A 21,096-nucleotide genomic window follows, 5' to 3' on the forward strand; every position below is an offset into this window, starting at 1 on the left:
TAGCTGTTTTAGTTAGCTGTGTCCCAGGTGGATCTTCCCCCGTGGACGTGGGGTCATTATCACAATATGTAAAGCCATCTGTCACAAATTTGGGTTTTATTATGGACGAGAATTTTAAATTGGAGGATCAGATCAGTGCAGTGGTGAGATCTAGCTTCTTTCATTTGAGGCAGCTGGCAAAAATAAAAAATATACTATCGAAGAAGCATTTTGAAGTTGTGATCCATGCTTTTATTACCACTAGACTGGATTACTGCAATGCTTTATATGTTGGTGTTAGCCAGTCTGCTCTAGCCCGTCTGCAACTGGTTCAAAATGCTGCTGCACGCCTATTGACGGGATCACGAAAGAGAGAGCATATTACCCCTGTTTTATCCTCACTGCACTGGCTGCCCGTGTATTTTAGAGTTCATTTTAAAATCCTTTTATTTGTTTTTAAGTCACTTCATGGCCTTGGCCCACCTTATCTTTCCGAGTTGCTGCACGTACATACCCCTTCCCGGTCACTCAGATCAGCTGATCGGCTTTTTCTGGATGTGCCGAGGACACAGCGGAGGCTCAGAGGAGACAGAGCCTTTGCTGTGGCAGGTCCAAAACTCTGGAACACTTTGCCAATAGAGATTAAACAGGCCTCTTCACTGGCCACATTTAAGTCTGCTCTTAAGACCCACTTGTTTCGTTTGGCCTTTGATTAATAGGAGCGGCTGTCTATTGAAATTTGTATTTTATTTATTTCTAGGATAAATTATGCTTTTTATTATTGGTTTTATTTGTGTGTATTATGTTATTGATTTATTGTTTTTATTGGTGTGTATTATTTTATTAATTTATTGTTAGGATAAATTATGCATTGTATAGTTGTTTATTTGTGTGTACATTTTTAAATCTTTTATCTTTTTTACTTTTCTCTTGTCCAATTGTGTTTTATGTACAGCACTTTGGTCAGTGGTTGCTGTTTTTAAAGTGCTTTATAAATAAACTTGGCTTGGCTTGGCTTTTACAACTACTCTTTCAAGAGTCTTTGAGAGAAAAGGAAGGTTGGAGATTGGCCTATAATTAGCTAAGACAGCTGGGTCAGTGATGGCTTTTTAAGTAGAGGTTTAATTACAGCCACCTTGAAGGTCTGTGGTACATAGCCAACTAATAAAGACTGATTGATCATTTTTAAGATTGAAGCATCAATAATTGGAAAGACTTCTTTGAACAGTCTAGTAGGAATGGGATCTAATAAACATGTTGCTGGTTTGGAGGAAGTAACTATTGAAGTTAACTCTGAAAGATCAACTGGAGCCAAAGAGTCTAAACAAATACCAGCAGTGCTGAAAGCAGCCGAACATGAAGAATAATCTTTGAGATGGTTATAAATAATTTTTTCTCTAATGTCTAAAATTTTATTTGTAAAGAAATCCATGAAGTCACTACTAGTTAACGTGAAAGGAATACTCGGCTCTACAGAGCTCTGACTCTTTGTCAGCCTGGCTACAGTGCTGAAAACAAACCTGGGGTTGTTCTTATTTTCTTCAATTAATGATGACTAGTAAGATGTCCTAGTTTTACGGAGGGCTTTTTTATAGAGCAACAAACTCTTTTTCCAGCCTAAATGAGCATCTTCTAATTTAGTGAGACGCCATTCCCTCTCCAGCTTTCGGGTTATCTGCTTTAAGCTGTGCGTTTGTGAATTATACCACGGAGTCAGGCACTTCTGATTTGAAGCTTTCCTTTTCAGAGGAGCCACAGTATCCAAAGTTATACGCAGTGAGGATGTAAAACTATTGACGAGATAATCAACCTCACTGGGAGCAGAGTTTAGGTAGCTGCTCTGCACTGTGTTGGCACATGGCACTGAAGAGCATAACAATGAAGGAATTAGATCCTTAAACTTAGTTACAGCACTTTCAGAAAGACTTCTACTGTAATAAAACTTATTCCCCACTGCTGTGTAATCCATTAAAGTAAATGTACTAAGAAATGATCAGACAGGAGGGGGCTTTCGGGGAATACTGTTAAGTCTTCAGTTTCTATGCCATATGTCAGGACAAGATCTAGAGTATGATTAAAGTGGTGGGTGGGCTCCTTTACATTTTGAGAGAAGCCAATTGAATCTAACAATAGATTAAATGCAGTGTTGAGGCTGTCATTCTCAGCATCTACATGGATGTTAAAATCACCCACTATAATTATTTTATCTGAACTGAGCACTAAATCAGATAAAAAGTCTGAGAAATCAGACAGAAACTCTGAGTAAGGATCAGGTGGACGATAGATAATAACAAATAAAACAGGTTTTTGATTTTCCCAATTAGGATGGACAAGACTAAGAGTCAGGCTGTCAAAAGAATGAAAACTTTGTCTGGGTCTTTGATTAATTAATAAGCTGGAATTGAAGATTGCAGCTACTCCTCCTCCTCGACCTGTGCTTCGAGCATTCTGACAGTTACTGTGACTCGGGGGTGTTGATTCATTTAAACTAACATATTCATCCTGCTGTAACCAGGTTTCTGTAAGGCAGAATAAATCAATACGTTGATCAATTATTAAATCATTTACTAATAGGAACTTGGAAGAGAGAGACCTAATGTTTAATAATCCACATTTAATTGTTTTATTTTTTGGTGCAGTTGATGAAGCTGTATTATTTATTGTTTTTGAATTTTTATGCTTAAATAGCTTTTTGCTGATTTTAGCTTTGTTTTTTGGTGGTCTGGGAGCAGGCACCGACTCTATGGGGATGGGGTTTTGGGGGGATGGCAGGAGGAGAGAAGCTGCAGAGAGGCGTGTAAGACTGCAACTCTGCTTCCTGGTCTCAACCCTGGGTAGTCAGGTTTTAGGAGGGTTAATAAATTTGGCCAGATTTCTAGAAATGAGAGCTGCTCCATCCAAAGTGGGATGGATGCCGTCTCTCCTAACAAGACCAGGTTTTCCCCAGAAACTTTGCCAATTATCTATGAAGCCCACGTCGTTTTTTGGACACCACTCAGACAGCCAGCGATTCAAGGAGAACATGCGGCTAAACATGTCTCTCCTGGTCTGATTGGGGAGGGGCCCAGAGAAAACTACAGAGTCCGACATCGTTTTTGCAAAGTTACACACCGAGTCAATATTAATTTTAGTGACCTCCGATTGGCGTAACCGGGTGTCATTACTGCCGACGTGAATAACGATCTTACCAAATCTACGATTAGCCTTAGCCAGCAGTTTCAAATTTCCATGAACGTCGCCTGCTCTGGCCCCTGGAAGACATTTGACTATGGTCGCCGGTGTCTCTAGCTTCACGTTTCTCAAAACAGAGTCGCCAATAACCAGAGTTTGTTCCTCGGCGGGTGTGTCGCCGAGTGGAGAAAAACGGTTAGAGACATAAACAGGTTGGTGGTGTACCCGGGGCTTCTGCTTAGGACTACGCTTCCTCCTCACCGTCACCCAGCCGGCCTGTTTTCCCTGCTGCTCGGGATCTGCTGGGGGGGAGCTAACGGCGGCTAAGCTACCATGGTCCGCACCCGCTACAGGGGCCTGGCTAGATACAGGATTTTCCAGGGTGCGGAGCCGAGTCTCCAATTGAGAAAGCCTGGCCTCCAGAGCTACAAACAGACTACATTTATTACAAGTACCGTTACTGCTAAAGGAGGCCGAGGAGTAACTAAACATGTGACACCCAGAGCAGGAAAGTGCAGGAGAGACAGGAGAAGAAGCCATGCTGGTAGTGAGTCGGCTAAGGGCTAAGCTACTAGCTGAGCTAAGCTAGCGAATTTCTAAAAACAAATAAAGTGAGTAATGTGAATACAGGTGATTCAGCAAAGAGTATGCTATTTAAAGTAGGTGAAGATTACACTAAAATATGTTATTATCCAGATAAATCGAGTTATACAGATATAACAGCTAACAGACAGCAAAACACTGTGCTCCGAAACAGGAACAGGAAGTGATACAATACCGCAGTGAGAGCCAACACCAATTCTCTCACAATCTCCTCTAGTTTGATCCTTTTGTGATTGTCTGTTGTAAAACTGATATTTGAACTTTTCAAAAGAATAAAAATGTACTGAGTAAACATGTTCTTTGACTCCCTGAGTTTAACAAATATCAAACATTTTGTAAGATTTATTAAGCCGACCAAAAGAAAAATGGCAGCAGAACACATTGAGTGTAATGTTGTGTAAAATGGTTGAATTCATTCTTATATCCACATTTAATATATTTGATAGATGCTGAGGCCATGTCAGTGGCAGATTAACTCTAATCTCTTCATAATTTCTAGTCTTGAAGCAGTTCTTTGACCTGCATTTTATTCTGACCATGTGAAACAATATATAATAAAGATTACAGAGCAGAGAGTCATCCCTATCTTTAAGGAGAGATCATTTAAAACCATTTAAGATGATTGATAAAAGTCTGATTACTCAATTATTGGGCAATAAATGATTAAACTGTGATGGAGCCTCACAGCAGGCTGGAGTTTAGACACTGGTGTTGGCAGAGATGAAGCAGGTGGAGACTTGAATGAGGATCTCTGATTGTCCAGGATGAGGTGGAGATGGGGAGGAGGCGGGTCGCACCAATGAGAGTTTGAAAGGCAGAATGAAAGAAGAGCGCTGAGATTTAAAGCACACAGAACAGAAGCTGATTGGCTCTCAGAAGGAGGGCAAGAAGATGATTGGACTCAAGTAATGAGGACAGAACTGATCCTGACAGTGGAAGTGATGGTTTCAGAGATTTATCAATGCTGACGTGTAATGTTGCAAAGATGGACTGAACTGTTAAACTTGAAAATGTTATAATTAAGGATGTTAATAAATGATGAAAGGGTTTCTGTTTGTGAGCAGCTCAGAAACACAGATTGTTCCATTACCTTCAAGTGTTTCATTTACCTTTGAGCAAAATGTGTCACTTACAGCATTTTACTCAAACTCATGGATGAATGTATTTGCTCTTCACCTGAGTCTTCAAATATATAAAATTATCCACTGTGAACCTGAGGTCAAAGGTCATGATTAAGCATTTTCTAATACAATGTCATGAAACTTGTCTTAATTTTTTGGCAAATCAATAGAAAGCAAAAAATTTAGAGGATCATGATCTCTGACAGTCAGTATTTTTTTAAGTAAAGAACTTGTCTTGATACAGGTTCATTCGTGCATGTGTGTGTGTGTGTGTGTGTGTGTGTGTGTGTGTGTCCTCAGTGAACTGTATCAGTCTCTGCAGTAGCTTCCAGCTGCAGCAGTCAGTTCACTTTCTGTTCAGTCTGACTGAGGGAGGATTTTGTACGACTGTTTTTCACTGTGTGAACACCCACTGACTGTTAGGATAGTGCCAACTTGCACAGTAATAAACTGCTGCATCTTCAGCCTGGACTCCACTGATGGTCAGAGTGAAGTCAGAGTTTGATCCACTGCCTGTAAAACGATCTGGAATCCCTGAATCTCGACTGCTAATATAGTAAATGAGCAGTTTAGGAGATTCTCCATCTTTCTGTTGGTACCAGTCTAAATAACTCTTAGAAATGTCTTCACTAGTCTTGCATGTTAAGGCCACAAATCCTCCCACAGCAGAGCTCACTGCTCCAGGCTGAGTCACTGTGATCTGTCCTCTGGACTCTGAGGATACAGAGACACAAACATAAAGCAGCTTGATGGTTTTGTCAGCTTCATTTCAGAGGGACAGATGTTGATAGAGGAGAGGAGTTTGATTCTCTGGACTTTACCTGTGAAGCAGCAGCAGAGGAGAGTCCAGATGAGGACGCAGATCAAAGTCATGTTTTTGATGAGGACGATTTCTGTGGCTTCTGTTGTGATGAAGGACAGCTGTCAGTCATCCAGTGTTCAACTCTCAGGACTATAAAGTCTCCCAGAGCACTGGAGCATGGTGCTGCTGATGCAAAGTGGCTCTCTATGGAAATGCTCTGACTGAATCACACAGGGATCAATATGATGATGCTGATTATCAACACTGTAAATCCGGATAAATTGAATCTACTTTAAAAAAAAAACTAAGGTAACTGGTTGCCTTAAATTTTTGAAGTAATGAAGCATCAGTTGAATAAGTGCAGTGGACTATGTTCAATGTACTTGAGACAATTTTGGAATGGAGTGAAAGATCTAAGTTAAATTGAAGATACTTAGTTTAAGGAATCACTCACCACCCATTTATTTAACTCAGCTTGTTAAGTAAGCACTGCTCCATTACCAATTGAACTAAACTGTATGTTCTAATTGACCAAACGTATCTGTTATAGTTGGAGTCTATACCAGCTGACAGGGTGAGAGACAGGGTACACCCTGTACAGGTTGCCAGCCTGTTGCAGGGCGAACACAGAGAGACAAACAACCATTCACACCTGTGGGCAATTTAGAGTGACCAATTAACCTAACCCCAGTTATTGCATGTAATCTGGGAGGAAACCCACGCAGGCACAGGGAGACACACAGCCAAGGTCAAACCCAGAACTTCTAGAAGTTATTCTAGCTGTGAGGCAGCAGTGCTAACCACCGCACCACCGCGCTGCCTGATATATCATCAATCCAATATCATCAATCCTGTTAAAACTGGTATAAACTAGATTTTTGGTGGGTGCAAAACCTGATGATATTAATTTGTTTGAATTCAAACACATAATTACAATAAGAGAGACCATTAAAAAAATACAGTATATTCAGAATTGATAAGTAATGTAGCAAAAGGACAGCTGTTAAAGAAATTAATATAAACTCAGTGGGAGATATATTACAATTAACCTGTGGACTCTGAAAATAAAATGTAGATATTTTATTATTATTAATATTCTAAAATGATTTTGGGGAATCAAGCAGGTCTTAATTTACATGGATACCTTTTAAATCCAGTGAACATTCTATGAATTGGTGCCACTGTGTTATTGTGAGTGTTTGATATCAGAAGAAAGGCCCAAAACAACAAAAGTCCAAAGTCACACATTCCAAATCTATATATTCTTCACTGTAATATTTTCAGTTTTCACATCAGCTGACAAAACTGTACAAACAGTGAATGATTTTGTTGAGTTTGTTTGTCTCAGAGTCAGAGAGCCGTGTCTCTGTGCAGTCAGAGGTTTTTGTACGGCGGCTCAGTGAGTTTGTATCACTGTGGCTCACGTTTGGTGGAGGAACCAGACTGGATGTTGGAAGTAAGTGAAATTTAAAGCGTTTTTTTAAGACACGCTTTCTGTTTTTGCTTTCTTTACTTTATAGTCATCAGAACTAAAACATTTTTATTTTTAATGTTTGATTTTCTTATGACATTTTGCACTAAGAGACAAAGGCTCATTCTGAAATGGAGACTTACAAAAAAAAAATCAAACATTGATACAGAGAATAAGGAGGTTTTTCTTCTCTTTAAATGGTTGAATCTTGAGGGTTTGTAGGTTTAGTTCAGTCAGAGTCAGAGAGCCGTGTCTCTGTGCAGTCAGAGGTTTTTGTACGGCGGCTCAGTGAGTTTGTATCACTGTGGTACACGTTTGGTGGAGGAACCAGACTGGAATTTGGAAGTAAGTCAAAAACAAATTTAATTTTAGGTCCTTTTTGTTTTTACCAGAAAAATATGAATCTCAGTTCATTTCCATGTTAACTTTCTTACATTTTTGTTTCAAACTGAATGAATCTTAGAAATGTAAAAAGTTCTAAAAATGTAGGAAACAGTTTATTTCTTTTAGTAATCTCTGTTTTTAAATTTTAAAAAGAATTCTGTACACTTAATTCATTTGTTTAAATTATTTATAAGGAGAAAAAATTTATTATGTGCTGTCATTACAGTCGCTGCTGTTTGATGAACTCAATCTTTTAGGACAACGTGAAGTTAAAAATATTGATGGTTTGTTGTGTCAAATATTGTTTCAGAGTTAGTTTTAATTCTGTTAAATACTGTTTGAAATCTTCAGGAAGTCAGAAGTGTTAGTGAGCTACATTAGGTTTGTTTGTTTCCATGAAATATTTTAAAGTCATGTGTGATTCATACTTTTATTTCCAGAGTAGTTTGAACATATTTCAGGTCAAACTGTGATGATTCTCTCTGTGCTGATGTGCATGAGAGCTTTCTTAAAGGAAGTGAAACAATGTGTGAGTGAGTGACTGATGGAGCAGAAAAACATCTGGCAGAAACTTCTTCAAGGAGAACATCAAGTTGTGGTTCCTGTGCTCTAAGCTGATTGGTGTCTCCTAGGTGATGTGCGCCCCGCCCTGAAGGTGCTGGGTCCCTCCAGTGAGGAGCTGCAGCAGGGGAAGGCCACGCTCATGTGTCTGGCCAACAAGGGCTTCCCCTCAGACTGGAGGCTGTCCTGGAAGATGGCCGGCAGCAGTGGCAGCATCAGCTGGGAGGAGAGCAGGAGCCCCGGGGTGTTGCAGGACGGCCGCTACAGCTGGAGCAGCACCCTGAGGCTCCCTGCAGAGGACTGGGTGAAGGTGGGCTCTGTGACCTGTGAGGCCACCCAGGGCTCCCAGGCTCCAGTCTCAGAGACACTGAGGAGAGACCAGTGTTCCCAGTCCTGATGAGACTCACTGATCCTTCTCTCTGTTTACAGTCTGTGCTGTAACTCTTTCTGTCTGTTTCTCTTTCTTCTCAGATCAAATAAAATTCAAATATTTTCATCTGATAATGTCAAAAATATGTTTTAAGATAATAAAGATGTTTTTGTTTTAAGCAAAACTGTTTCCAAGTAAATTGTTTGTTTAGTGTGAATCTGAAATAGCTCTACACTCAACAGCTTAAAAGTTGGACACATGAGAAACTCACACCTATTTATTATTTTAAACACAAAGAAATGACACAGCAGGAGAGCAAAGAAGTGAGCGATGAAACAAACATAACAATAATGTTGCTGTTTAAACATCTACAGTTAACAATAACAAGGAGACTCCATCTGTTTAAGAACTTCATGTGATGATTGAAAGCTTCATGTTAGCTACATGATGGAAGCTGGTCCCAGAAATCTAAAAACACAGTTTAATTTAAATAAAACTCTGAAAAATTATGGTTTTAAAATTGTAGAAATGTATAAGCTAAGGTTTCAGTTTCATATGTAATAAAATCAGTGACGTGCGGTGAGGGTCGTGACTGGTGAGGCACTGACGTCATCACATCAGATTTACAAACATATAGCTTATTCACCATTTGATTGGCAACAGTTGTTTTGTTTAACATTAACATAGTCTGAAGCAAACCTTTTAGCTCCGGTGTTGGTCTTCCTTTAATTATTATCTTCTGCTTCGATTGAAAGTCCAGTTTAGAAAATTCTTTCAGTTGAGTTATGTAATCTTCCATGTTGAACATAAGGCCAAGCAACAGGAAAAACTAACTGGCCTTGCTAACTGTTTATGGTAGCTTGCCGCCGAGGAGTCGTAGAGTCCCTGGGATCACCAGCGCCCCCTACCATGAGGCACGAGAACTGCGTGCCTCACCTAGTGTCTCTTCGCAGCAGTTTCATGATCGCTCAACACAAGAATGCATTACACACACATACAGTTGTTAATGAAAAAAACAAAAAAAAAAACTGTGCATTATATACACCAGCTAAAATATGGAAATTTAGTTCATATAGTAAAAGTGTTAGAACATTTTAATAGCCACATGCAAAGGGAAAGTAATCCGGTCTCACTGCATAGCATGCCAGCACAGTTAGTAGTCATTGGCAATGACTATACTGAGCCGCACCACGGATTGCGCAATCCGTGGTGCGGCTCGCTGGGCTGGTGCCTCACCGTTCGTCTCTTAGTATTTGACCGGCAAATGCGAAAATTCAGCGATTTTGAAAAAACTAATCTAAAAATGGTGTAGTTAAATGGAAAAGAACTTTAAAATACAAATCACTGAATGAATATAACCATTTAATTTATTTTTTAATTTTATATTTCCACGATGACAGGTGAGGCCGTGCCTCACCTGCCTCCCCTGACTGCACGTCACTGAATAAAATCATAATGAATCAGTTCTTATTGTTTGTAACAGATTACTTGAAATCAAATAAATGGATATAAAACAAAACACATTTTTAAATATAAGCTGACTTCTTTGTTAATATTGTCATAAAATATAAATGATCATCTCTAATATTAAAAAAGTTTAATAAATGTTTCATATTTTTATTCAATGCAAATAAATTTTTAAAAAATGATTGAAAGGCTGTAATAAAGCTGATTGAACCTAAAACTTTATTATATCATCAAAGTATGAACATCAACATCACTGATCATCATGAATATCAATATGCAGCCTGTCCTGGACATAATTTGCACTTTACCATCACACTCTTGTCCTTTTGTGCAATTAAAGTGAAAGGAATGAAACTAATTTTAAGATTGGTCTGTCTTCAGTTAAACAATGTGATGTTGTGAGCCAAAGAATTTTTAATGTTTTGAATATGAAAACGCTGCTGCCGCCAGTGTCAGATCAATTCAATTCAGTTCAATTCAATTTTATTTATATAGCACCAAATCACAACAAAAAGTCGCCTCAAGGCGCTTTGTATTGTGGGTAAAGAACCTCCAATAATACAGAGAAAACCCAACAGTCAAAATGACCCCCTATGAGCAGCACTTGGTGACAGTGGGAAGGAAAAACTCCCTTTTAACAGGAAGAAACCTCCAGCAGAACCAGGATCAGGGAGGGGCAGTCATTATCGGGTTGGGCTGAAGGGAGAGAAAAAAAGACATGCTGTGGAAGAGAGCCAGAGATTAATAACAATTAATTATTAAATGCAGAGTGGAGCATAAACAAAGTAAATAAGGTGAATGAAAAGAAACAGTGCATTATGTGAACCCCCCCAGCAGCCTAGGCCTATAGCAGCATAACTAAGGGATGGTTCAGGGTCATCTGATCCAGCTATAGCAGCATAACTAAGGGATGGTTCAGGGTCATCTGATCCAGCTATAGCAGCATAACTAAGGGATGGTTCAGGGTCACCTGATCCAGCCCTAACTATAAGCTTGAACAAAAAGGAAAGTTTTAAGCCTAATCTTAAAAACAGAGAGGGTGTCTGTCTCCCGAATCCAAGCTGGGAGCTGGTTCCACAGAAGAGGGGCCTGAAAGCTGAAGGCTCTGCCTCCCATTCTACTCTTAAGTATCCTAGAAATCACAAGTAAGCCAGCAGTCTGAGAGCAAAGTGCTCTGTTGGGGTGATATGGGACTATAAGGTCTTTAAGGTAAGATGGGGCCTGATTATTCAAGACCTCATTTGAGGAGAAGGATTTTAAATTCTATTCTAGATTTAACAGGGAGCCAATGAAGAGAAGCCAATATGGGAGAAATCTGCTCTCTCTTTCTAGTCCCTGTCAGTCCTCTAGCTGCAGCATTTTGGATCAGCTGAAGGCTTTTCAGGGAGCTTTTAGGACAGCCTGATAATAATGGATTACAATAGTCCAGCCTAGAAGTAATAAATGCATGAATTAGCTTTTCAGCATCACTCTGAGAAAGGATGTTTCTAATTTTAGAAATATTGTGCAAATGCAAAAAAGCGGTCCTACATATTTGTTTAATATGTGCATTGAAGGACATATCCTGGTCAAAAATGACTCCAAGATTTCTCACAGTGTTACTGGAGGCCAAAGTAATGCCATCCAGATTAAGTATCTGGTTTGACACTATGTTTCTAAGATTTGTGAAGCCGATTACAAGAATTTCAGTTTTGTCTGAATTTAGAAGCAGGAAATTCGAGGTCTTAGCTTCTCTCCTGCTGTGTGTTGTCCTGTTTTTGTGTAGTTCTGATTAAGTGAGATTGCTAGTCTGTTTTGTTGATTATCTGTAAGTCCTGTGTTTCCAGCAATAAAGCTGGAGTTTAAGTTGAATCCCTTTCTTGAGTCTAGTGTTGGGATCCAAGACCTGCCTGCCACAGCAATACATGAGTCTATGTACAGTTGTGTGACATAGGAGATGAAGACAGACATTAATGTCTTTGTTATTTGCTTTGTATTAAATCATTTTATTCTACAAAATTCTATTTGTGAGATACAACTTGCTACTTGAAACAACCACTGTGTGTGTGTGTGTGTGTGTGTGTGTGTGTGTGTGTGTGTGTGTGTGTGTGTCCTCAGTGAACTGTATCAGTCTCTGCAGTAGCTTCCAGCTGCAGCAGTCAGTTCACTTTCTGTTCAGTGTGACTGAGGGAGGTTTTTGTACGACTGTTTTTCACTGTGTGAACACATGCTGACTGTTAGGAATGTGCAAACTCTGACAGTAATAAACTGCTGCATCTTCAGCCTGGACTCCACTGATGGTCAGAGTGAAGTCAGAGTTTGATCCACTGCCTGTAAAACGAGCTGGAATCCCTGATGCTCGAGTGCTAGCACCGTAAATGAGACGTTTAGGAACTCCTCCATCTTTCTGTTGGTACCAGGATAAATAGTTGGAGCCATGAACATTCTGACTGGTCCTACACTTGATGGTCACAGATCCTCCCACAGCAGAGCTCACTGCTCCAGGCTGAGTCACTGTGATCTGTCCTCTGGACTCTGAGGATACAGAGACACAAACATAAAGCAGCTTGATGGTTTTGTCAGCTTCATTTCAGAGGGACAGATGTTGATAGAGGAGAGGAGTTTGATTCTCTGGACTTTACCTGTGAAGCAGCAGCAGAGGAGAGTCCAGATGAGGACGCAGATCAAAGTCATGTTTTTGATGAGGACGATTTCTGTGGCTTCTGTTGTGATGAAGGACAGCTGTCAGTCATCCAGTGTTCAACTGTCAGGACTATAAAGTCTCCCAGAGCACTGGAGCATGGTGCTGCTGATGCAAAGTGGCTCTCTATGGAAATGCTCTGACTGACTCACACAGGGATCAATATGAAGATGCTGATTATCAAAACTGTAAACCCGGATAAGTTGAATCTACGTTAAAAAAAAAACTAAGGTAACTGGTTGCCTTAAATTTTTGAAGTAATGAAGCATCAGTTGAATAAGTGCAGTGGACTATGTTCAATGTACTTGAGACAATTTTGGAATGGAGCGAAAGATCTAAGTTAAATTGAAGATACTTAGTTTAAGGAATTACTCACCACCCATTTATTTCACTCAGCTTGTTAAGTAAGCACTGCTCCATTACCAATTGAACTAAACTGTATGTTCTAATTGACCAAACGTATCTGTTATAGTTGGAGTCTATACCAGCTGACAGGGTGAGAGACAGGGTACACCCTGTACAGGTTGCCAGCCTGTTGCAGGGCTAACACAGAGAGACAGACAACCATTCACACCTGTGGGCAATTTAGAGCGACCAATTAACCTAACCCCAGTTATTGCATGTAATTGTGGGAGGAAACCCACGCAGGCACAGGGAGACACACAGCCAAGGTCAAACCCAGAACTTCTAGAAGTTATTCTAGCTGTGAGGCAGCAGTGCTAACCACCGCACCACCGCGCTGCCTGATATATCATCAATCCAATATCATCAGTCCTGTTAAAACTGGTATAAACTAGATTTTTGGTTGGTGCAAAACCTGATGATATTAAGTTGTTTGAATTCAAACACATAATTACAATAAGAGAGACCATTAAAAAAATACAGTATATTCAGAATTGATAAGTAATGTAGCAAAAGGACAGCTGTTAAAGAAATTAATATAAACTCACTGGGAGATAAATTACAATTAACCTGTGGACTCTGAAAATAAAAATGTAGATATTTTATTATTATTAATTTTCTAAAATGATTTTGGGGAATCAAGCAGGTCTTAATTTACATGGATACCTTTTAAATCCAGTGAACATTCTATGAATTGGTGCCACTGTGTTATTGTGAGTGTTTGATATCAGAAGAAAGGCCCAAAACAACAAAAGTCCAAAGTCACACATTCCAAATCTATATATTCTTCACTGTAATATTTTCAGTTTTCACATCAGCTGACAAAACTGTACAAACAGTGAATGATTTTGTTGAGTTTGTTTGTCTCAGAGTCAGAGAGCCGTGTCTCTGTGCAGTCAGAGGTTTTTGTACGGCGGCTCAGTGAGTTTGTATCACTGTGGTGGACGTTTGGTGGAGGAACCAGACTGGATGTTGGAAGTAAGTCAGTCTTAGAACTCTTTGATTTCTTCTTATTATTATTCCTTTCATTTCCTTTAATATTCAGCATGTAGGAAACTTTTCATGTTCATGATTCATTATTTTAGAAACATTTTTGCTCTGAGAAACAAAGTCAGCTTTGGAAATGTAGATTCAAAACTTTCTTTCTTTCTTTCTTTCTTTCTTTCTTTCTTTCTTTCTTTCTTTCTTTCTTTCTTTCTTTCTTTCTTTCTTTCTTTCTTTCTTTCTTTCTTTCTTTCTTTCTTTCTTTCTTTCTTTCTATAATAATCATTTGTTGTCAGACTCGTCATGTTTGCTTTGTTTCACTGAAACTGTGAAGTTTGAAGTTTAAACTCTGATGTTTTTATCGTGTCAGATGTTTCAAAGTTAGTTTGGAATTATGTGAACTGTTCAGTAACATTTGAAACCTCTATGAAGAACATTTGATGCTGATGAGTAGTTGTTCTTGTTTCCACTCATTCCTTCAGTCAGTGAGCATATTACTCCAGTTTTAGCTTCTCTTCACTGGCTTGCTGTCAATATTAGGATTCATTTGAAGATTTTATTGATGGTTTTTAAGCTCTGAAATGTGCTGGCACCTTTTTCATGTTCTCACTCCTGTCAGAGCGCTGAGGTCTGCTAATCAGATCATCCTCAATACTCCAAGATTTAGACTTAAACATAGAGCTGACCGAGCTTTTCCAGTCGTTGCCCCGAGTCTCTGGAATGCCTTACCATTTCATATTAGAGCTGCCCGAACAGTTTCTACCTTTAAGTCTTTGCTCAAGACTCATTTCTACTCTCAGGCCTTTAATTGCAGATAAATGTGTTTTGTTTTTTAACGTGTGTTATTTTTGCTGCCTGTGAAGCTCTCTGGTTGTTTAAATGTTGGTCAAACTGTGATGATTCTCTCTGTGCTGATGTGCATGAGAGCTTTCTTAAAGGAAGTGAAACAATGTGTGAGTGAGTGAGTGATGGAGCAGAAAAACATCTGGCAGAAACTTCTTCAAGGAGAACATCAAGTTGTGGTTCCTGTGCTCTAAGCTGATTGGTGTCTCCTAGGTGATGTGCGCCCCGCCCTGAAGGTGCTGGGTCCCTCCAGTGAGGAGCTGCAGCAGGGGAAGGCCACGCTCATGTGTCTGGCCAACAAGGGCTTCCCCTCAGACTGGAGGCTGTCCTGGAAGATGGACGGCAGCAGTGGCAGCATCAGCTGGGAGGAGAGCAGGACTCCAGCAGTGCTGCACAATGACGGCCGCTACAGCTGGAGCAGCACCCTGACACTCACTGCAGACCAGTGGGGGAAGGTGGGCTCTGTGACCTGTGAGGCCACCCAGGGCTCCCAGGCTCCAGTCTCAGAGACACTGAGGAGAGACCAGTGTTCCCAGTCCTGATGTGACTCAGTCTGATGCTGGTTTAAAGCTCCTGCTTTCATTCTGTGCTCTTTAACAATCTCACTCTCTCTTCATCCTTGTTGTGTTTGTTGCTTTTCGTAGAGTTGATGTTTGTAAGGTTTTTCAAATATAAATATCTTTCTTACACACATCTTTGTATTTCTTGCAGTACTATCATTAATCAGAAAATGACCTCAAAGGGAAAATTACATTTTAGAACCAACAACAGATTGACATGTTTTGTTTTTCATGATTTTAGAAATGCTGACGGTGTTCTCATATCTGTTTAATTTTAATTCATATTCCTGTCTTGCATTTTGCTCTGAGTACGAGGATTTTAAAATCTGAACACTGAAGATTCTTTGGGTTTTGAATCAAAAAGTATTTAACATGAACAGATTAACCAGAAATAAGAGAAATCCTATAAAACTCTGCTTATGCATATTATGTATCATCCATGCATAAATGAAGACAACATCAGACTTTATACAGATGCACAGCAAGCAGCAGTAATGCAGGTGAAAATTCAAAATTTGAAAATTTAAACCCAACTAATTTCAAAGTTTCCATAGAATCACTGGGTTGAGCAGGTTCTGGTGCAGGCTGTTAATTAGACATCTTAGATACACAAAACACAGACAAAAACCCAAGCAAAGACAGTAACATAGCTGAGACTGAGATATAACAAACACAGAGACAGAGAGAAGAGCAAAGAGAATCTCAGTGACAGAGAAGGATGCAGAAAACAGGAAAAGAAAAAAAGAGGACAGGAAAGGGAAAACCCAAAAAATTAAGAGTGTGAGACAAAGAGCGCGTCAACATTTATATTTTGCCCACTTCATGATGTGGTTTGTGCCTGCGTGGCATCTTGAATATGATCAACAGGAGAGTTTAAGGCATCATCTGCTCCATCTGAAACAGACTCTTGGCCTGGTACAACCTGCCTCCTCTCTTCAATCACTGTCTCATTATGATTTTCACCTGATGAGGCCTGATTGGCCAAAGAACTGTCAAGTGCATTGTCTACCAAAAACATTTCAACCCATGTCTGTGTAGGTTCTCAGTCATCCAGGTCTCTGGAGCTCGAAAAAGGGCGACTGGACCTCTATTTGTTTCTTCAAGGCATTTCACCTCTCATTCCAAAGGATTCTTCAGTTCTCAAACCAAAAGGTGGAGAGACCCAGGTATTTAAACCCCAGTGGGCGTAGTCCCCTGGAGGTGGTTGTGACCCATTATTGTTCATGTGCATAATCACATGCACCAAGGTGTGAACAGAGGTATGGGTCATTACAATCAGTGGGTTTGGGTGAAACCAATTTGCGACTTCGCCCCATTGTTTCATGTGACCTATCGAGGTCACCTAAACAAAGGTGTAAATGTGGGTTGAGGCACCTAGGGAGGGAGCTCAGGACTGTAAGCAGGGGAAAGTTGTTGACATAATCCACCTCCTCCGTTCAGTGATGTTTGTTCACAGTGATACTTCTTTTACTCCTCTTTCAACCCTTTGAGGTGTATAGTCACCTATGTGGGATCATTTTGAAAAATATTCATTGCCTTGTGGTCACTTGTATTAAGCTACATCAGGAATTCCCAAAGCAGCTGTGCATGCATGCACCCCTAAGGGTGCACAAGCTGCCTCTGGACACTGCACAACAGATATACTACAATACTAGTCATATTATGTTATAATTACTAATATTTTGTTCATAATATTGTGTTCAATACTGTGAGAGATTCAGCAAATATAAACACAAAAGCATAATGGAATTTTTTTGTTGTACACAATGTCTAGCTATCAGATTACAATGCAGTTTTCAAAATTTTCTTAATTAGTTCATATAAAGTAAGAAAGTGAGGCAGAACCTGTAGATGACATATTGGTTAAAAAGGCAGAAAATATTTAACACATAGCCTATCACTTGTAACAGTCGCAAAGTCTTCATGGATTTAGCTATTTTACTGACTAAAAACCTGAATAAAAGATTCATGACTATGCAATATTTATAGTCTAGTCTATATTATAGTTAATCTCATCACTTAACAATGGAGCATGAGGCCAGAATCATGGGAATAGCATCAGTGGCTAGGCAGAGGTTTTTTCTTATCGAAGCAGTTGCCATCTTGAAAAGCTTTTAAAATAGCCCGTCACATATTCTTTTGACTTAGGCAAAATAAAACAGCCTAAGTCACACTCTTAACTTAGGCCATAATAGTAAATAGGAAAAACTGCAGGATCTGTTCAACTGAGGAGGTACTGTAGGCGATTTTCTCAGAGGTGGCCAGCATCATGAGGAAATGATTTAGGCAAAAAAAATCATTTTTACCAAACAAGGTGACAATATAAAAGTGATGAAAAATTCCCCAACATTACTGTTAAAAAAACATATTTTCTGTTTACTTTTTGGAAAGTTAAATGATGCTCCAGTGAGAGTGAAAATGAGAGTAAAGTTATCCTTAATGTGACTCTACATGACGCTGCTGAGGACAGACGAGTACCTCGGCTCAGAGCAGCTGACAATAACATTTTGAGTTTCTGTCCAAGCCTTTTTTCCTGCACTCTTTAATTTGAAGCTGTTTGCTTCAACTGTGGGAACTGTGACAAAGACCCTGTGCATGCTTTTTATGTTTGTCATATGTTGCTACTAATTTATGATTTAAATAAAGTGAAATGAAATAAAGTGGCTGCCTCCGAGTTCATAAACATTATGCATTATGAGCAGAAATTCTTCATTCCTTCCTGCCACTCCGTTTTACTTTGAGGCCTCAGTCACTTTTTGGCCACTAAGTCCTCACACTAAATACAGGAAACTGCTTTGAAAACTTCACATGTTAACATGCTAACCAGAAGTATTAGCATTAGCCAGCTGACTCCTCATACTTTACATATTAAACAGCATTCACACAGCTAACTGCAAAGGTAATTGTATCTTCAATTTAGACGAAATGATCATGTGATTTTTCAGTTGGTCTCACTTGTTTTTGTGTTTATACATTTGATTTAGGAAATTCCTGTTTTCACTGTTTCTAGATAATTGTCCTACCTACATCTTCCCTAATCAACAAAACGAACCACACCTCCTCAGTCTAACATGTTTAATGGAAAAAGAAGAACAGCTGAGCAGGAACTGCAAAGCCAAGAGGAGACCAGGGAGAGGAGAATGAAAATCAGATGCAATTCATTTTAGACCAGGAGCTGCTGAGGAGGCCATGGAAGAAAGGCCTGTTGTTGGAGTGCTGATGGAGATGCTCAACATTAGAGCAACAATACAGCAGCGGGCAGAGTTAACACCTCTGACCAACTTGTGAGTATCGGCTTCTCACAAGTGACAATCGTTTGTGTCCCTTCTGTACAGGAGGTCAGCACCATCAAGTTGGAGGCCATATAACCAGAACATGGTGGCTACAAGAGATTTTATAAGAGTGCTTTATGGTTTTAGAGGCTGTGATGGTGTGGATTTTTCTTTGTATATATACAAATGTCAATGGTCCTCTTTTGCTAATGTTTCTGTTTTTGAGTATTTAAAAATTATTTTTGATGTTAATCTAATTTGAAGATTGAGTGGAAATTACTAGTACAAAATAGTACAAAGCTGAGGTCAAAGGTCATGAATTAGTTGTTAATTATCACATATGAGGTGGTCTTTATGTACTTGAGTCAATAAAAGAAACAAGGGATACTAGAAGGATACCACCGGATATTTACATCTTTAACTTTTCTTTCTTTCTTTTTTGATACGTGCTCATTTCAAATAAGATGTGTGTGTGTGTGTGTGTGTGTGTGTGTGTGTGTGTGTGTGTGTGTGTGTGTCCTCAGTGAACTGTATCACTCTCTGCAGTAGCTTCCAGCTGCAGCAGTCAGTTCACTTTCTGTTCAGTCTGACTGAGGGAGGTTTTTGTACGACTGTTTTTCACTGTGTGAACGAATACTGACTGTTCACATAGAATTCACCCATGCAATAATAAACTGCTGCATCTTCAGCCTGGACTCCACTGATGGTCAGAGTGAAGTCGGTGTTTGATCCACTGCCTGTAAAACGATCTGGAATCCCTGATGCTCGACTGTTAGAATTATAAACAAACATTTTGGGAGCTTTTCCATCTTTCTGTTGGTACCAGGACATGTCATCACCTTCATCTACCCTATGACTGGTCCTACAGTTGATGGTCACAGATCGTCCCACAGCAGAGCTCACTGCTCCAGGCTGAGTCACTGTGTATTGTCCTCTGGACTCTGAGGATACAGAGACACAAACATAAAGCAGCTTGATGGTTTTGTCAGCTTCATTTCAGAGGGACAGATGTTGATAGAGGAGAGGAGTTTGATTCTCTGGACTTTACCTGTGAAGCAGCAGCAGAGGAGAGTCCAGATGAGGACGCAGATCAAAGTCATGTTTTTGATGAGGACGATTTCTGTGGCTTCTGTTGTGATGAAGGACAGCTGTCAGTCATCCAGTGTTCAACTCTCAGGACTATAAAGTCTCCCAGAGCACTGGAGCATGGTGCTGCTGATGCAAAGTGGCTCTCTATGGAAATGCTCTCACTGACTCACACAGGGATCAATATGATGATGCTGATTATCAACACTGTAAATCAGGATAAATTGAATCTACTTAAAAAAAACTAAGGTAACTGGTTGCCTTAAATTTTTGAAGTAATGAAGCATTAATTGAATAAGTGCAGTGGACTATGTTCAATGTACTTGAGACAATTTTGGAATGGAGTGAAAGATCTAAGTTAAATGTACTAATAACAGAGTTTCAGTAACTGAAGATATTTAGTTTAAGGAATCACTCACCACCCATTTATTTAACTCAGCTTGTTAAGTAAGCACTGCTCCATTACCAATTGAACTAGTTGACCAAACATATATGTTATAGTTCTTAAAAATCAAAATATATATAAATATGTAAATATGTGCTTGTCCTCCCAGTATGTTTGATGTCTTGTTCCCAGAGTTGTGACTTGTCTGCGTGTTCCTTGGTTTATCACTTCCTGTATTATTTTGCCAGTGTGGTTTCCCTGTGCTTTGTGTCTAGCTTTGCTTCCCCTGTGTAATTAGTTTCCTTTGCCTCACGTGTTGTTCCCTGCTGTTTCCTCTTACCCTGATTACCCATTGTGTATTTAAGCCCTCAGTTTCCATGTGTTCCTTGTCGCGTCGTTGACATTATTGTGCCTGCGTGTTCCTCGTGTCTCCCCTTCGTCTCCCTTACATAAATAAATACCTTTAAGTTATGCCTTTCTCTGGAGTCCCTCGTGTTTGCCCTTCCTCGCCTGTTTCCTCCCCGGCCATGACAGAACGACGCGACCATTATAAAACCCTCTTCGGCTCCAATTTTTTCGACGGCACTCGTCTAGTGCTGGGGGGCCCGGCGTCTTTGAACAGTCCCTGTCATCGTCACTCACCTGCTTCTCCTTTCGCTGATCCCTCCCTTCCTCGGCAGCCGCAGAGGAGAGGGAGTTCCCGGCAGCAACTGCGGAAGGCACCCCTAGACCCGAGCGGTATAACGCCGCGGAGCGCTTCACCACTTCACCACTTCACGCCCAATCCTCTGTTTCCGTGAGTAACACTGGCTTCAATGCTACTATGCCTACGGACAGTTATTCCCGTCACCCCCCTGCCTTTCCCCTCCCTGAGGTGGCAAAGCAGACCATTATCCGTAGGGTGGATTCACTGGTTATGGACCTTCTGGCTGACCCATGTAAGCAGGAACAGCAA

The 21,096-nt window shown here is 40.0% G+C and overlaps 5 gene segments (V, D, J or C); 2 read left to right on the forward strand and 3 right to left on the reverse strand.

Annotated features, from left to right (window-relative positions):
- Positions 1 to 5,268: 5,268 nt before the first annotated feature.
- Positions 5,269 to 5,750, reverse strand: LOC115775300 (Ig kappa chain V region 3381-like). The segment is given in 2 exon segments: positions 5,269 to 5,588; positions 5,696 to 5,750. Coding segments are annotated over 2 exon segments (372 nt in total).
- A 1,028-nt stretch (positions 5,751 to 6,778) lies between these two features.
- LOC115775301 (Ig kappa-b4 chain C region-like) lies at positions 6,779 to 8,603 on the forward strand. The segment is given in 3 exon segments: positions 6,779 to 6,800; positions 7,361 to 7,492; positions 8,164 to 8,603. Coding segments are annotated over 3 exon segments (480 nt in total).
- A 3,517-nt stretch (positions 8,604 to 12,120) lies between these two features.
- LOC115775302 (Ig kappa chain V region 3381-like) lies at positions 12,121 to 12,606 on the reverse strand. The segment is given in 2 exon segments: positions 12,121 to 12,443; positions 12,551 to 12,606. Coding segments are annotated over 2 exon segments (375 nt in total).
- Positions 12,607 to 13,838: 1,232 nt separating this feature from the next.
- On the forward strand, positions 13,839 to 15,482 carry LOC115775319 (Ig kappa-b4 chain C region-like). The segment is given in 2 exon segments: positions 13,839 to 13,989; positions 15,052 to 15,482. Coding segments are annotated over 2 exon segments (465 nt in total).
- Positions 15,483 to 19,288: 3,806 nt separating this feature from the next.
- LOC115775303 (Ig kappa chain V region 3315-like) lies at positions 19,289 to 19,773 on the reverse strand. The segment is given in 2 exon segments: positions 19,289 to 19,611; positions 19,719 to 19,773. Coding segments are annotated over 2 exon segments (375 nt in total).
- Between the last annotated feature and the right edge of the window lie 1,323 nt (positions 19,774 to 21,096).

This window comes from Archocentrus centrarchus, unplaced genomic scaffold (assembly GCF_007364275.1).
Source record: "Archocentrus centrarchus isolate MPI-CPG fArcCen1 unplaced genomic scaffold, fArcCen1 scaffold_104_ctg1, whole genome shotgun sequence".
Classification (NCBI taxonomy): Eukaryota; Metazoa; Chordata; class Actinopteri; order Cichliformes; family Cichlidae; genus Archocentrus; species Archocentrus centrarchus.